Here is a 16719-nt window from a genome sequence, read left to right on the forward strand (position 1 = left end):
GTGTGTGTGTGTGTCTCATGTATTGGTTATGCTGTCTTAATCCCTGCTCAGAATACACAGCAGACATGCCAGTCATCTTTATTGATAGCCTGCCTGTGTCATGCTGCAGTTTCATAATAGAGCCATCAGGGGGAGGGACTTGTGAAGACACAAAAGTCTGATGGTGCTGCCACGAGAGTCAGAAAACAACAGAGACGCTAGAGGAGCAGCCTTGTGTCAGCGCTGAGACCATGAGGAGAGCAGAGCAGCTGTAGAGAGACGTGGGGACACGTGAGAGTTCAGCATCAGCTTTGCAACTGACTAAAGGTGAGGTTTGTTTGTGGACACTTTAGAGTTCAACAGCAAACTTATCCACAAAGGAAGTAAGTTTTTGTAGTCAGTTTTTGTCTTTAAATGTCTGCATGTACATACCTGTTCTCTCTACAGTAAAAAGGGAGTTTTTGTTTCACAGTCAAAGCAATTTTCACCGTTAACCTTCCCTCACAAAAGTGCTCTTTCATTGCTTTTCTAACTGTTAACACATTCCTCCCTGTAAAGTCTTTAAGTGTAATTTTGAAGTTATCAAATATTGACTATTCACAGTCAAACTTTTACTTTTAAAGTCCTAATCGCAATCCAGTAATATCTTTCCTGAAAGCAAGGTGAAAGCAGGTACAACTCTGATAAAGAATGCCTCACAGCAAGCTGGAACATGCAGTCCACATTTTCACTGCTGCAAACAGAAATGAAAAGGAACACCTCTTTGTATCTGCAGGGTTGGACCTGTGGAGCAACAGAAGAAGACAGGCTTTGGTAGTGCACATCCAGGACATAAACTACATCAATGAGGACACCTGGCATGGCGGTGTTCAAGCAACAGAATGTAGAGGACTTCTACGAAATGGGTGAACCTCTGGGAAGGTGAGTGCCTTTAAAAGTCGTTTGATGAAGCACAAATTGATCCTCCTCCTCCTCCTCCTTACTTGAAATGAGTCATAGTGTGAGTCAGCCCAGCCTCAACACAGTGGTCGTCATGTTTGCTCCTCAGTATGCAAACAGCTGGCCTGTTAAAGCATGAACCGGGGAGTGTCTCTGAGGTAATGTAGGCCGAAGTTTATAGGGGAGAGATAAAGATTCAAGGGAAAGCACACTCAGAGAAAACAGGCTCTGTTTGGGCATGATTTGATCAATCCAGGATGGAGAGTCAGGTTTGATTTACTGCCTTAGCTCAGGCTCATAAAGGGCGGTATCAAGGCGTTGAAATTGTGTGGTGCAGACATCAAGGAAACAGGGCCCCAACAAGGCTGTAAATTAAGGAAGTTGGCAGGTTGCAGTGTGGACTGAGGAAGCCACATCCTTTCTGCACAGATGGACAGAGAGGGCATGAGTACCACTTGTCAACAGAGAGGGTGTAAGAGGAAGACGTGTGACCTCTGACCTTTCATCACCAGTCAAAATATACAGTGTGTTAAAGGATTTACTGTACAGCTCTTTGACACACCCTGCCGTGACAGAACAAGGCCTAACTGTTGAAATGTAAGCTCCAGCTGCAAGTTTCACACTTAGATGGTACATTATCACCATTAATCCTAAATCTGTTTGATCAAAATTATTTAAACTGTCAGAATGAAATGTTTCAGACAGTTCTTACAAATGATAGCTTTTTCTCAAGTAAGGCACCATTCTTCAGTCAAGGCTCAGTTTTTTTATTTCCTATGAATTTGTAACTTAACAATTGATAGATCTGTGGTAAGGTGTCGATTTAGGACATGCAGGATGAGAAGAGGTCAAGGGAGGCTGAGATGAGGTAGGAAGAATGAAAAATCAAACTATCGAGTATGTTTTTGAGCCTGTTTAAAGACTAACAGGGTCAAACTTCCTGCATGTTTGGTTTTTCTGTCGTGACGACCAGAAACTTTCTGTGGTTGAAAGCAGCATCTGAAAGAGGAACTGCTGTCACGGTCACAAAAGGTGTATGAGAATTTTGTAACCAACTCAACAGCTGGTGTGTCTTAGCGGAGTTCCCGTGTGTAAACTGCGCTGTCGTGTGTTTTTGTGTGAAATGAAGGATGCAGCCCACCCCACCCACTCATTTCTGAGAGCATCATGGGCTCTGACCTCTCCGTTATACGCCACAGTGGAACTGTTACTCAACTGTCCCCTCAGGAGGGTCGGGGAAATTCAAGAAGGGGGGTCTAAAACTGATCTCTGTGGGGTATTTAAGACATTGTGTGCTCCGTGGAAGTGTTGAGTCAGTCATTTCTGGAATTTCAGTTCTTAATAGAGTCCACTCATTGACAGATTTTAATGTCAGCCCCTCTATGCAAAGTTTCTTTCCACTAACCACTGAGACATTTACCAGTCTCACCATCTGGGTGATGGCACTCATGATGACATACAGTAAAAAGTGTGAGCCCCCACCTGTTACACCCTCCTCCACCTGTTGACTCCATCTGCAGACAGCTCTCTTACACTTTTCCTTCATACTCAAGAACTTGGAAAGATATCTTTGATCTTTGATTTTGTTTTTGCTACATGCTGCAATATTAGTGAATAACGAAACATCATCATGTTTAGTCATCAGCACGTAACAACAAACATTTACAGGATGCACAGTTGGACAGGAAGTGCCATTGTCTTCACACGCCTGAAGAAAAAAAAAATTAGTGTAAACTTCCTTTGTATTTCGAAATTTGGATGTGCCCACATCAAAGTGTTTATAACACATTCTCAAAACCTTTGGGATGCACAGCTTACCCAGAAGAAGACGGATTAAAATCATATTTGCGAGGGTGTTCATAATCCCCAGCGCATAAAAAACACTACGGTCAATATCTGACTTTTATTTATTTATGTATTTATTTTTTGGCTTTTTGGTTTGTTTTGTTATGGAAATGTAGGATCATACATTGGGATTGCTTCCACAACCAGTTGTGCACTCTTACAGTAGATAAGAGCCACGGGAATGTTTTTTTTTTCTGGCTTGCCGACTTTTTAAAGGGCAGAATATTTTCCTCAGAAAAATACAAAATTCTGAGAAAAATTTATAATATTAAGACTTAAGTTAGACTTCTCTTGGAATTATAACTAAAGTCCTAAAATCAAGGATCAAAGTCCGAATGCTGATTTACAACACAATTGACAGAAAAACATCAGAAATGTGATTAAAATCTTAAAAATCTGACCGTAGGGTCACTGAAAAAAAGGTAATGACAGTCCACATCAGCACAGGTTGTTGTGTTGGTTTGAAGAAGACACTTACAAAGCATTGTGTCTGTTTAAAACCAGCAGATGAGCAACAGTATAATCATCCAGTGTTGCATGCTAAGCTCAGTGTTAGGCTGAAAGCGGCTCTGTTAAAGACCCTCGTTGTTTAGCTCTAAAATATTCATTGTCTAGCTAAATGCAGGAACGCTAAAATAGTCTCATCTCATTTTTATTACTCCCAGGTCTGATGATATTTTAATATGTAGAAATAATGTGCAAATACACGCAGAAGGAAATGAATTACAGAAACGTTTTCAGTTTGCAGAAGTTAAATGTAGACAGGAAGCAGGACAGAGATGCACGCTTAAGGCCACAGCCTTCACACTCTGCAAGTGTTGAAGTGTAAAGAGCTGACCATTGTGAGGCAGACAGGTGCTAAAGATGAAGACAGTAAGGTGCCAGAATTTCTTCAAAGAGGCTTACTGTATGTGAAGCATCTCCAGCACAGACAGCAGGCATGTATGCACAGAGAGCAGGTTGAGAATGCATGTAGTCAGCTCTGAGGGAAAGACATTCCTGCTGTTCAGTGGGTGAAAAATGTGTTTATGTGGTGCAGCCTCACGGAGGGAGCTCCATGTTGACTGAATGGAGGTTCCCAGAGAGCCCAGTTTGACAGAGGGCATCCCAGTGTTTCAACAGTGATTCTCTGTTGTGGACCACTTCAAGACGTGTTGGAACAGAGAATCCTGAACACCTTAAATCTCAAAATGTTTGCTGTTTAAGTGGCTCTGTTTGCTTATTAGCTGCTCTTTCACCTTCCACTCACAGATGTGAAAGGTGGTAAAGGATGGAGCTTGGTCTATCATGGACACAACTTTCTTTGTCACACCGCCCCAGAGGTTGTTCAGTCGAGAAATGTGTTAAAAATCTGGGCTGGCGCCACTTGTCCGAGTAATCCTCCAACCTTGTCTGTGGATAATGACCCTCAGCTGTTGAAAGTGGAAACTCTGTGGGGAGATGGTACTTCCAGCCCCACTGGCCGGCTTAAAGCTAAGACAGACGGCACGCCCGGCCCGTTGTGGAATACCACTCCCGGCATCACTGCTCCGTCTGCCTGTAGCGTACACTTTTACTAAACCCTAAAGTTAAAACCTTGCACTGACATTTGCGGTGTGCACTTTCACATTTGGTCCATAACATGTAACTCAAAGGGGTAACTGTTCAGTCTTGTTTTACCAGCAAATCAAGGACACTGTTGCTGCTCCTGACGTGTGACAGTTGGCCCCCTCGGGGTGCTTGATGCATGTTTTTGCATTGACTGATTTCCCCTCCTCTTCACTTCACACATTATCGTACTCATGTCTAACAGGGTCGGCTTTTGAGGGATGTCTCAGGGGTGGAAATGTCCTGTGAACAGAACAGATAGAGGGAGCGTTTCAGATTCCACCCACCCTGTTTTTTTTCTTCCTTGGCAGCATGTGCACTTCACTTTGGGAACATTGTTGATGTTGATCCTGAAATATGAGCTCATAATTGTTTTTGTAACACTCATTTAAAGGAAATTGGCTCAATTATAAGTTGACATGTGCTTGATCTGGTGCATTTATGGTCTACAGCTACTGCTGATATCACGTGTGTGGAGCATATGATCTTTTCTCTGTCTTGGTCATGGAAATGTTTTTATTTGAGACCATTATTTACTGAGAAGATTATATAACAGTGGAAGTTCTTTCAGCTCAAAAGACATTATGGGATTTTGTGGTTAAAGTTCACACCAGGCTTGTTGTTTCTGAGTGAGGCAACTTAGCTAACAGTCTCCAGTGGAGCTGGTTGCTAATGTGATTTTTAGAACGGTGTAAGGACAGAGGACAGGGTGTGCCTTAAAAAGAACAAACTAGCTCAACAACCCTACAGTAATGTAGTTAAGGAGATGTGTAACAGTAGGAAGGGTTGTTTTGATGATCACAGAGCAAACTGTTATGGAATATTGTGTATCTATATGTTTTGGACAGTCCCTATCTGGCAGCTCCTCCTGGGACCCTCTTTTCCACTCTTCCTCTCTTCCCACTTCTTCATCCAGCTCCAACCAGCCTGCTGGACAGGCTATTCTTAGCACACTAGACACCACAATGATAGCAGACACACACTGGACAGCCTCTCACAGCCACCCTGAAATCGCCCAAAGATGCCTGCCAGTTATAATCTGTTTCCTTCCTGTGTCGTCTTCACACTGTCTATATATACAGCATAACACGGCTGCATCAGAGCATCTGCGAAGTAAACTCATCAGTTCATTGGCTTTGATTTTATGTGATGTTTTTATGTTTTGTTAAGTAGTTTTTGCATACTCGACCTTCTCAATTTCAAGTTTAAATTCAAATTCAAAATATGCTTTATGGACATGATTTTTTTTAACACGTTGCAAAAGCCAGTGTACAATTACAATTATTATGCTGATAATGAAATACATATAAAGAAAAATGGTATCAATCAAAATAAATAAAACATAGCTAATAAAACAAAACAGAACAAAAAAAACTAATAAAACAAAACAAAAAGATATAAATAAAATAAAAAGGAAGAATTAAATAGGTTAGATAAAAGCTTTCTCTCTCTCTCTCTCTCTCTCTCTCTCTCTGTTATAACTTTCATTTTTCCCCCACTCACAGACTCCTTGCCAACTCTCCCAGCACACCGGCCCACAGCTCTCTCTGCAGCTTGTTAATGAGGGGTCAGTGACTGAGAGGATTGTTTTATGATTGTGAATGTAAAGAGTGGGCAGGTCAGTACGCAGCAGCAGAAAACGTGTAAAGAGGCAGCGAGTCTTGGGTCAGGCCTGACATTACAAGTGCTGGTCTGATAATGACGCTGTGATGACTCTACACGAACATTCAACTGAGCAACAAAGCTGCAGAATAGGTTTACCTCCCAGTCTTTTAGAGGGTCAGTGATGAGGGAAATAACACTGTGGATGAAGATACTGTCACACATGCCTTTTCAGCAAACATGCTCACATCAGATAGATGTTTCTCAGGATAAACTGAACTGATGAACCACTTATTATCAAGCTTTAACTCTCATAAAAAGATCCCAGTGAAGACTAAAACAATAATCCACTCACACATGGTCTCCAAGCCACACCTCTGTTGTGAAATATTCAGAGTTTTGGGATTTTTTAGTGAACTGATGCACCAAAGATGGCCACAAATTTGGCAGGAAAGGTTGCTGATGTGGGAGGACAGCAGCTCTGTCTGCACAGCCAGCCGATTTGATTGTTCTCTGTTTGTCTGGGAAACAGGAAGTGGAGAACTTCACCTCAATATTTCATCTAGTTTCGACACAAGACTTCCCCTGACATCTGTTTTCACCCCTAGAGTATCCTGTTGTAGATATCTAAGAGCTTCATCAAGAGGTGTTCTATATCATGAAGTAAAATTAACTAAAGTGACAAAACTAAAAAACTCTTCTCTTGTTTCCTGCAGTGGGCAGTTTGCAATCGTCAGACGCTGTACAGAGAAAAGTACAGGCATCCAGTATGCAGCTAAGTTCATCAAGAAGCGGCAGAGTCGGGTCAGCAGACGTGGTGTAAAAAAAGAGGAGATTGAGCGGGAGGTGAACATCTTACAGCAGCTCCAGCACCCCAACATCATAACGCTACATGACGTGTTTGAGAACCGCACAGATGTTGTGCTAATCCTTGAACTGTAAGTCAACAGAACAAAACATCCAATCATCCAGACTGTATTTAACCATTTAATAATAAACAATAATTTTATATCCCCTGACATTTTCATTTACTAGTATTTAAAGCCTTTGATGATCCAGATCAATGCAGATTAAAGTCGAGTCCATGTTCTGACCTATGAGTTTACTTTAGTGTACACAAATTGTTTGTTGAACCTGTGTTTGTGGAAAACCAGTCACCAGAACCATGTGTGCCAGAAATGAATTGAACGTCTGTCACACAGTCAATAAAGCTTGTGTTGAGAAGGGGCCTCATCCTGGGTCCTTAGAGTGCCCGGGAACATGGAGGGTACAATTAGGATCAAATGGAGCTCAAAGCAGGGGTGACCTGACTGCAAATTTTTTAGTCAATAATGTTTTCTTTGTATGAATTAAAAAGAACATTATGTTTATTTATCTCATGCTCTGGGGGGAAGCTCAAACACTGTTTAGTGTTATACTGCTGTGACTCATGCTGTGAGTTTCACCTCAACAAAGAGGTCATGGTTTCTTACCAAACAGCTTATGAGCAATTTAACTCACAATTAAAAGTTAAAATAAAAAAGGAAACTGAGGAAAATCTTAAGAAAAAACAACACTTTTCTTGACACATTAGCCACTTTCACATAACAGCTAATGTTAGCATTCATTTCTCTTAGATCATATTTTGTTTGCTAGGTTAGTATTTTGGTAAAGCTACATATTATAAATTAAATTTGCAAAAAGATGTCACATTTTATTGTACTGTTTAACAACAAAAATGGTATTAGCTCTCAAACTATTTAATAGCTCACAACTATAGCTTCAATGGTGGAATGCTAACATTTGCTGTTGTCTGATCTTAGCTGAAAGATTGTCTAATGTGCAAGTTTCAAGTTGCTGTGAGGACCATAGGTGAGGACTATCAAGAAAAGCCATAAAAAAGCTAGTGTTTTTTTCTTTAAAGGACAAAGACCACATTTCCCCATGACTACTTGTCCTTGTTGTGAGGACATGACTCTTACAAGTCGCGTTCATTTGAAGAGCAGACCTTCTTTTTAATGCTACCTCTCTTTGACCAAGAAAACTTTTTGCCAGATACAGAAACTTGGTAATGTATTTATCTACAGTTACGTTGCACTTTTGTTTAAATATGACAAGAAGTGACCTTTGTAAACTCAATTTGTAATGTAGCTAGATGCTAAATGTAGCGGGCTATATTTAGCGCCAGTGTTAGCTACCTGCGTTTTAGCCTTCAGCTCGTGCTCTTTCACTCTCCTGTTTATCTTTCTCTGCTCTTATGCTTTTGATTTTTTTTCCACTGAGAAGTAGCATTTAGAAATTAAAGCTGCAAGCAGCGTTAGACGGGTCCTCGGGGCTCATGCCGGTTTTGCCCTACTATCATGGTATTGGCCCCACTGTGTCCAACAGAATAAGACGAACATTTTGGTGGTGGTTTCATCTCTCTAGGACATTCCTAGCCCCAGTTAGGGCTATTTTGCTGTGCATAGGTGTAAGTGAGCCTAATGGCTCTGAGAGAATATTATGGGATGTCAGGGAGTCAGTTGATACCATGGCAACGTATCCTCTGCTATGCTGAAGAGAAATAGCCAACTTCCTGTCTGGGAAAGGTCAGGGTGTCAGCAAGTAATTTGTTCGTCTCAATAAGATGAACATTTTGATGTTGGTTTGATTTCTCTAGGACATTCCTACTGGCTGCTATGGCTGTTTTAATGTGTCAGAATGTGGACAGAGGGAATATTATGGGATGTTTGGTATTATATTGAAGAGTTTGATGCTTGAAATGTGTGTACTGATTTTGGTGAGTTTTTGAGCATGTTCAGGGGGTCTAATAAGCACTTTAATGGAGGAGAGAGTCATTGTTGCCTCTGCTGAGTCATGTGACCAGCTGTGTGGAACCCCTAATCAGTGTGTGACATCATCACAGAAGTGCAGGAGGATCAAATTCCCCAAAGGACAAACTTCTCATCCTGTAGGCCAGAATGTTGACCTAATCTGTGTAAAAATATGATTTCCTTGAAGAGCGTTTTGTGAGGAATCCAACCATGTCATTTTTAAAGCTGTGCGACTTTTACTTTTTTGTCTAGAGGCCCAACTGCTCAGCGAGGGCTGCTCTCCCATCTGTTAACATTGCGTGGTCGGCGACTTTGAGGGCTCGCCATTCGAAAACCGGGCCCGAAACAACGAATTCCCCCACAACTTTTGGAGAACAGGGTCTGGTCTGTCATGTGAGCCAATTTTCATGCCTGTATCATTTTTGGTTATTGACAAGTTAATGTTTGTAGAAAGGCTAAAAATGCTGAAAACTCTTATTTTGGCGGGGAAATTGCCGGTTTCCTGTTGGAGCAACGCAAAAATACCTCCTATATTTTTTGTGCGTCTCAATGAGACGAATGTTTTGATGTTGGTTTCATGTGTCTACGACGTTCCTGGCCCGAGCTAGAGGCATTTTTGTGTGTTTTAGAGGTTTTTTGGCTGTAGAGAGATTATTATGGGATGGCGGGAGTCATGTTTGGTATCAAACGAAAATTTTGGGCGCCCATAATGTGTGTGCCAATTTTGGTGAGTTTTTGAATATGTTTAGGGGTTCTAATAAGCGATTTACTGGAGTGCGGAATAATAATAATAAGAAAGAAACGCAGCAGGAACAATAGTGCCCTCGGCCTTCGGCCGAGGGCACCTTCTAGCCCTGCTAGAAGGTGCCCTGGCTCAGGCCGAGGACCCTAATAAACTGTTTCAGTGCTGATTAAAACTGTGTGTTAAGATCAGGCATACATAAATGGAAGTGAGGCTTTTTCTAGATCATCAGAAAGTCCTCACAGGGACTTAAACAAAATATGGTCAAATTTCTCTTGAGAATTTTTGTTTTTCATCGTTTTGGTGCTCAATCAGTTGAGAAATATTCAATTAATAGTGGTTTGTGAAATTTTATTGGTAATAATCACAATCTTGAAAACAACATGAAACATTTTAAACGTCCTTCCATGATTGAGTGAAAATTGCTTCCCTTTAAACAAGGTTGAAGTGCAGCTAGCTGGTAAAAGACTGCCTCATACTATTTTCAGCAGCTTTTTATGGATTTAACAATGGAAGGGTGACAACACGGTGACTCATAAGTAGGGCAGACTGATATACCATTGACTGGAATTGTGACAGAAAATCTATCTGAGGCATCCTGCACCAGCACATCCAAATCTTAAGTGCCCACTTGAGATAATGTTCATGAGAGACCTTGCTCCTGATAATGTGAGACACAGAGTGAGTATCTAAGTGTGCTTGTGTTCATGTGTTTTCAGAGTTTCTGGAGGAGAGCTGTTTGATTTCCTGGCTCAAAAGGAGTCTCTCAGTGAGGAGGAAGCCACTCAGTTCATCAAACAGATCCTAGATGGAGTCCAGTACCTGCACTCAAAGAGAATCATACATTTTGATCTGAAGGTACAAAACATCTCGTCCATGAGTCCTGTTCTAAAATTGTCTTGTGCTGGAAATGAAATATAAGAACTGTATGTGTATTCAAGCTGGAGCAGTTCCTTAATGTCATTTATATATAGCATAGGCAGTGTCTGATGTATGTGCTTGTAGAGACTGAAGCACACATCCTTCCTGTTTTCTGTGGCAGAGATCCAGACTCTCAGATACAGACACCACAAGGTTATCTCCTCACTTTCAGAGAGCAGAGTCGCTTTTGCTCCTCTAAAAGTCACTGTCCTGTTTTTCTGCTGCTCCTCTTCACTCTCTTAGATATTTGTTTGTCATTTAGGTAAAGGGCATTCAGTGAAGGGTTCAGTGCAGACCACAAGTTTAAAGATTTGACAGATTTGTGCAGTGTTCTCCATTTGTTGTAGAATATTAGAGGGAAAATGTGACTGTTTGAACTTCAGAACTTGTGGACTTAGGTACTGACTGATTACGATTGGACAAACAAAGCAAAGTCTTTTGCATGTTTGGGAAAATGTGAGAGACATTGAATTATTTCTCTATTCTTGCATTGAGTCAAAAGATGAGATTAGTATCACTTCCTTTTTGCGATCAACTTTTTAACTCAGCACCAATGCTGAGAACCTCCTCACAGCTCCTCTTAGGGAAATGAACTGTTTATGTGTTCAAAGTTTAAAGGTTGAAAGAAAATTGACCCCCAATTCTTAAAAGGAAGGATGCTTAGTAAAATGTTGATCAAATTGAATTTGGTGGTTAAAGCCTTTATTTCACTGAAAATAATGTAAAGACAAAATAATTTTTGACAATTTTATGGTAGTCTTTGAATTTTTTACAGTATAAATAATAAAACACATGTTGTTCAAATAATTTTCAAACCATTAAATTCCGTATTTATTAACATTTTACGAAGTATCCAAACTTTTTACAAGAAGATGATTTGACTTTGTGCTGGTAACTTCTTGTCCTCTCCTCTGATGACACACAGTTCAGGTGTTTGTCTTTGTAATGTGGCTTAAGTAAATATTGATTAATAAAAGAATTAATTAGGGGATAATGTATTACTAACAGGTATTACTATAACCACTGCAATGTTTTTCTCTAATGCTTACCAAAAAGGCAGCTTTCACCAGGTAACTGACATCACCAGGATTATTTTTGAACCACTCAATCTTAGTTATTGTTATCAGTAGTATTTCTGATCAGTGTGCCTCTCTGTTTTGTTCTTTTGCACTCCAGCCTGAAAACATAATGCTGCTGGACAGAAACAACCCCTTACCCCGCATTAAACTCATAGACTTTGGACTAGCACACCAGATAGAAGCCGGAGAGGATTTTAAAAACATTTTTGGCACCCCTGAATTTGTTGGTGAGTGCTTTTCTATCAATTATGTTTGGATAATTTTAAAAGAAGGGGCTCTTTGTGATCCAGGGGTGTGTGCTTTCTGTCTTCAGCTCCAGAGATAGTCAACTATGAGCGGCTGGGACTGGAAGCAGATATGTGGTAAGATCATGTCATTACCTGTGATTTACCTACATATGTGCATCAGGCTTCAGTACATAAACCAAATGAAACTTTTTCTGTCTTCTTCAGGAGCATCGGAGTCATCACGTATATACTGTAAGTTGAGATTCTTCAATATAAGCAGGACTTATAATGTCAAAGGAGAGGTTATTGTGAAGTGTTTAAGTGATCATGTAAATGTGTTTTCAGATTGAGCGGGGCGTCACCTTTCCTTGGTGACACGAAGCAGGAAACACTGGGAAACATCTCCGCCTTGAACTACCAATTTGACGAGGAACTCTTTCACAACACAAGCGAGCTGGCCAAGAGCTTTATCAGACAGCTTCTTGAGAAGGATACGAGGTAGAATAACTAACACAATACGGTTAGAGGCTGAGTCACAAGAAAGCAAAGCAGCTCACTTATTAAAATGAGGGGTGAGGAATTTAAAGAATAAAATGCTTACATTTTTCATACTGTATACAAACCATGGAGGAAAGCAATTTAACATCCTAGTCACTCTACGGAGGTTAGCGTCTTATTAACGACTGCTTATCACCATGTTTTGTATCAGAAGGAGTCATTGTACATATTTTCTCAGCTGCATTTTTCTATATCCTCATTTTAGAAAACGGATGACCATTGAAGACGCCCTCAACCATCACTGGATAAAGGTATGCATGTTAGTATGTCCTTATGTTCTTCATAACTTTTTACATGTGAAACAACATTTCAGATAGCAGGATGCTTTCTTTTCAAATGAATATCTATCTTTAAACATGCAACGAAAACAAATCCACTGACAAACTTTTTACATACAGTCTGGCTTTTTGAAAACACACTTTGTCACAATATCTGTATGTTTTCATAAATGCACCACACCCGCACTCTGGGAATATCATTTTCCACCCTTGACCCATCAAGACGCTGAGCTCCAAACATCTTGGGCTGTGTTTTTGCAGTCTTATGTAATCATTCGTCATCAAGCTGAAGCAACAGTTCACTAATAGTGTTTTTAACAACCTGCAATGTTGAAGAAGTCAACTTCAACATAAGCTGCTGACATGCATGTGAATGGTGTTTTTGCTGTGGAGTCTTCATCCTGTTTGGATACAAGCATGAAGCCAGGAAACATAACACACTCAACAGGAATGTCCGTTGTTTTTCACCACCGTTACCTGCCATGGCTTTTTCGCTGTAGGGTCACACACTAATCCTACAGATCTGCCACGTGTGCTGGGATGTTCATGGCTGAGTGTGCGTTTTGAGATGCAACAATGAGACAGCCTCTCACTCAGTGTCCCTCCCTCCTCCTCCTCCTCCTCCTCCACCTTTCTGTCTGAAGTCCTTTGGCCACACAGAAGAGGAGAGCGCTGCTCCTGAGGCTGAGAAGAAAACAGAGCAGTTGAAGACCAAACGTTTGAAGGAGTACACCATCCAGTCCCACTCCAGTGTGTCCCAGAACAACACATACGCCAACTTTGAGCGTTTTGCTTGTGTAGTGGAGGATGTCAGTCTAATGGAGACCGGGCTTTCAGAGGTGACAGGAACCAGACTCAACCTACGAGGTGACATAGAAGCATTAATCTCCATCTACAATGACAAGGAAGCCTGGTACAAGGAAGAGAGTGAGACTGCAAGGAAGCAGCTGTCGCAAATCTGCTATGAGTTTCGTAAAGTGGAGGCCACAAGGAGGCTGCTGCAGGACGACATGAGGGCTGTGGATGCCAGTTTGGAGGCGATCAGTGGGAAGTACGGTCAGAGGCAGAATCAGCTGGATGCTCTGAGACAGGAGTTAAACTCTGAGCTGCAGTGGCTGCAGGAAGTGATGAGCTCTCTGCATCCTGAAGGAGCCAACGGCAGCAACCACAGCAGCCTGAACTCAGATCTGCGGCAGGCACTGAGTGAGGTGCTGCATCCGTCCTGCAGGAGGGAACTGTGACCTGAGACAACACAGGCACTCACAGAGTCTGACTAATGAAGACATAAGAGACATTTTTATTTACTTAAAAAATCTTAAACTTTTTTTTGTATTCAACACACTGGATTTTTCTAGTTACAGACTTTTGAACACAGCTTTAGAAGTCTTTTATTTTCCCCTTTTCTTTGAACTCCTTATTTTTTAGTTAAAGTCATGTGAATTTAATTTTGAAGCAAACTGCTAATTATCTTTTTGACAAGTTACATTTATTTTTTAACTTTCATTTCTTCACACTGATAAGACATTTATTCTGTCTTTACACACAGTGGAAACAGATGGTTTGGTCCAATTTTTACCCCCAGGAGGACCCAAGCTTATCTAATCAAAGCTATGATAAGAACATTGGGCTACAGGTTCATATGTTCACAATCAAGAGTCTTTTTTTTTTTTTTTTTAAAAGAAAGAATTTCAAACATCTTGTACAGTTTTAATGCAATGGTTGGAATATTCTTGGATTTAAGTTACAATACTCTAAAGAAACATCCTACTGAATATAATCAATAATCAGTGACTCTTGGCGTATATCTTGTTTAATGAACTATACACTACTTTAACTTTGCACAGTTGTAGTTTGTTTTAGCTTGTTTGGAAGATTTTATTTTGATAAGAAATAATAATGAAGCTGAATATGAACCATGAATGTAAGTCCTGTGTTCTGGTGAGACCCAGAATAAACAGAATTTCTTTGTCATGCACTTAATTATTTAATTGAATATGTTTTCATTTATTTTTATTTTTTTCCATTCCATTATGTTTTCAAACTTTTTATTATTTTATTTATCAAATGGAATCTATTTATTAAGATAAATATGCTGTGTAGTTACATCTTTCAGATATTTTTTAAAAGTTGATTTGCAGTTTTACTCAAGCAACATTAAAAGTATATTTGTGTATTTATTTTGAAGATCTTTTTTATTTCTTTCTTGGAAATGTTTTGCAAGCTGACAGGAAGAAAACACCACAAGATAAGATCATGTTTGAAAACGTGTCGGCTCTTATTTGGTGTGCTGAGATCTGCAACAGAAAGTCACATCCGTGCACATTTTCCACTGTTGTCTGAACACTGAAATAAATGTTCATTACTCAGTTTGTTTGATGCTCTGATTTTTGACCTTGTATTTCAAACACCTGCTCCTTGGCATACTCTTACATCTGACTGCCACATGAAAAACATTTCCTTGGCTTTTTCATTCCTTATTTTGTTTCTACAGCCTCGGAACACCAGACAGGCCATGGTGAAAAGGTTGTCCGTGGTCAACTTGGAGAATTTTAGGAGGCAGTATGCCAGACGCCGGTGGAAGGTACAATGCAGGATCTACATAGCTGGATTCTTAACTATTGAAAAAAGTTGCTCTGATTTGATTTTGTGTTTATTTCTTTTCCATTATCTTGTTTAACAGCTGTCGTTCAGGATTGTTGCTCTGTGTAACCACTTGACACGGATCATGAAGAAGAACCACAGAGTGTCTGACCAGGATGGGGTGAGAACTTCCTATTGTAACAAAAATAAACATTTCAGTCTGGCTTTAAAATAACAACATTAGTTGACTGGAACTCGTTATAGTTAAAGTGAGCAAGCAGTTAGCATGTCTTGAAACAGTAGGGCCAGCTCTGCCCAAAGTATAAACATTTTACCCGACAGCATCTCCCAAATTCCCTTTAAAGCATTCTTTTGTTTGTTCTATGCAGACACACAGGTATGAATAAGTCAGAGTCACAGACACATTTTGAGATTTGGTGTTTTTATGCCAGGCTTATCTTATCTTCTACTGACTGTGTATTCACCACATTGTAGAAAATCAGTCAGATAGTGATATCAATTCTCCATAGGAATGTAAATGAAAACCTTTCCTCCAAATACCCAACATTTTCCAGAGCATAGTGGTATAATAGTATTTTTTGCTTTCAGTAACCCACCCTCGGAACTGCCACCCCTGTCACCACACAAACAGCTTTTTCTTCTCTCAAACGTTTCATCTTTTTCAGAGAGATTGTGAAAGTGACCAAGAAGAAGAAGAAATCATGAGGAGGAGACCGAGGACCAGAAAGAGAAGCAGCACTTCCTGAGAACCACAGAGGCATCAAAGTTTGACAATGAATGACGCTGTAGTTGCAAAACTGTGACTCTAACTTCTCATCAAGGATCATCAACAATGTCTGTACTAGTGATTATCATAAACAGGGATGTTCTCAGTGGTCAAGGCTAAACTAGCAGACTGCTGTGTACCAGTTACCCTTCTGCCTATAAATAAACTTTGAGCTACTTTTTTCTGTCAGAAGAAGACAACTTACTGGACTGTTGTTTACAGGAACTAAAAACCAGTGTTAGCATGAACACACAAATGGCAGCTTCCTCTATTAACCACAGTCTTAAAAGTCCCCCCAGCTGTTCAGTCCTCGTTAGAGGAGTAGTGTTCAACACAATGACAGCATTTAAAAGATTAACATGAAGCCTTAACCATTTACTGTGTTCACTTCAGGATGCTTTGTCATTGTACAGCAAATTACTTGTATGAAATGAGACAGTCAATAAATGTGTCTTACATAGACAAAAACTTTAAATGTTACATGTTAAAATAGTTTTAAACCTGATGTATTCTATATTTATGTTGTAAATATATGTGCAAAGTGTCTTTATTTGACTGTTTTAGCCCATTAAAATTCACTGATTTAAATAAATGTAACATGTTTTTCTGAAAAATTTGTATGAACTTTAATTGAAACATTGTTTAGTAAATTGATGAAGATCTGTTTTTTCTTCATTGGTCTCTGTGGTGAGACAGTGCAGGGTCTCTGTGTACTGCAAATTGATGCTACAGTTTTTACAGGCATTGAGTATTCACTGACAGGTCGCTGTAGTTTTTCATGTCTAAAACCTAGAGTATTTCAG

General features: G+C 40.1%; 1 protein-coding gene across 2 annotated transcripts; it reads left to right on the forward strand.

Annotated features, from left to right (window-relative positions):
• The first annotated feature begins 122 nt into the window (after positions 1–122).
• On the forward strand, positions 123–16347 carry dapk2b (death-associated protein kinase 2b). 2 transcript variants are annotated; one of them, XM_074677730.1, is made up of 12 exons: positions 123–306; positions 755–900; positions 6669–6890; positions 10206–10344; positions 11584–11713; positions 11800–11848; positions 11939–11965; positions 12059–12211; positions 12477–12522; positions 15041–15130; positions 15230–15310; positions 15816–16347. In XM_074677730.1, exons 2-12 carry the CDS (start codon positions 824–826, stop codon positions 15894–15896), a joined length of 1095 nt encoding a protein of 364 aa, XP_074533831.1. In that variant the 5' UTR covers positions 123–306; positions 755–823; the 3' UTR covers positions 15897–16347. The 2 variants fall into 2 exon arrangements, with proteins under 2 accessions (XP_074533831.1, XP_074533830.1); XM_074677729.1 differs by lacking the exons at positions 15041–15130; positions 15230–15310; positions 15816–16347 and adding an exon at positions 13194–13790.
• Positions 16348–16719: the final 372 nt, after the last annotated feature.

Source organism: Halichoeres trimaculatus, unplaced genomic scaffold (assembly GCF_033239565.1).
Source record: "Halichoeres trimaculatus isolate MK-OKI-2021-1 unplaced genomic scaffold, fHalTri1.1 fHalTri1_scaffold_10, whole genome shotgun sequence".
In the NCBI taxonomy this organism is placed as follows: domain Eukaryota; kingdom Metazoa; phylum Chordata; class Actinopteri; order Labriformes; family Labridae; genus Halichoeres; species Halichoeres trimaculatus.

What these genes read in the sequence shown, in the direction of transcription:
- dapk2b (XM_074677729.1), top strand. Translation starts at nt 824, where the DNA reads ATGAGGACACCTGGCATGGCGGTGTTCAAGCAACAGAATGTAGAGGAC. An exon ending in GGAGTCATCACGTATATACT is followed by an intron (nt 11,966 to 12,058) that starts GTAAGTTGAGAT and finishes ATGTGTTTTCAG; the next exon opens with ATTGAGCGGGGCGTCACCTT. An exon ending in TCAACCATCACTGGATAAAG is followed by an intron (nt 12,523 to 13,193) that starts GTATGCATGTTA and finishes TTCTGTCTGAAG; the next exon opens with TCCTTTGGCCACACAGAAGA.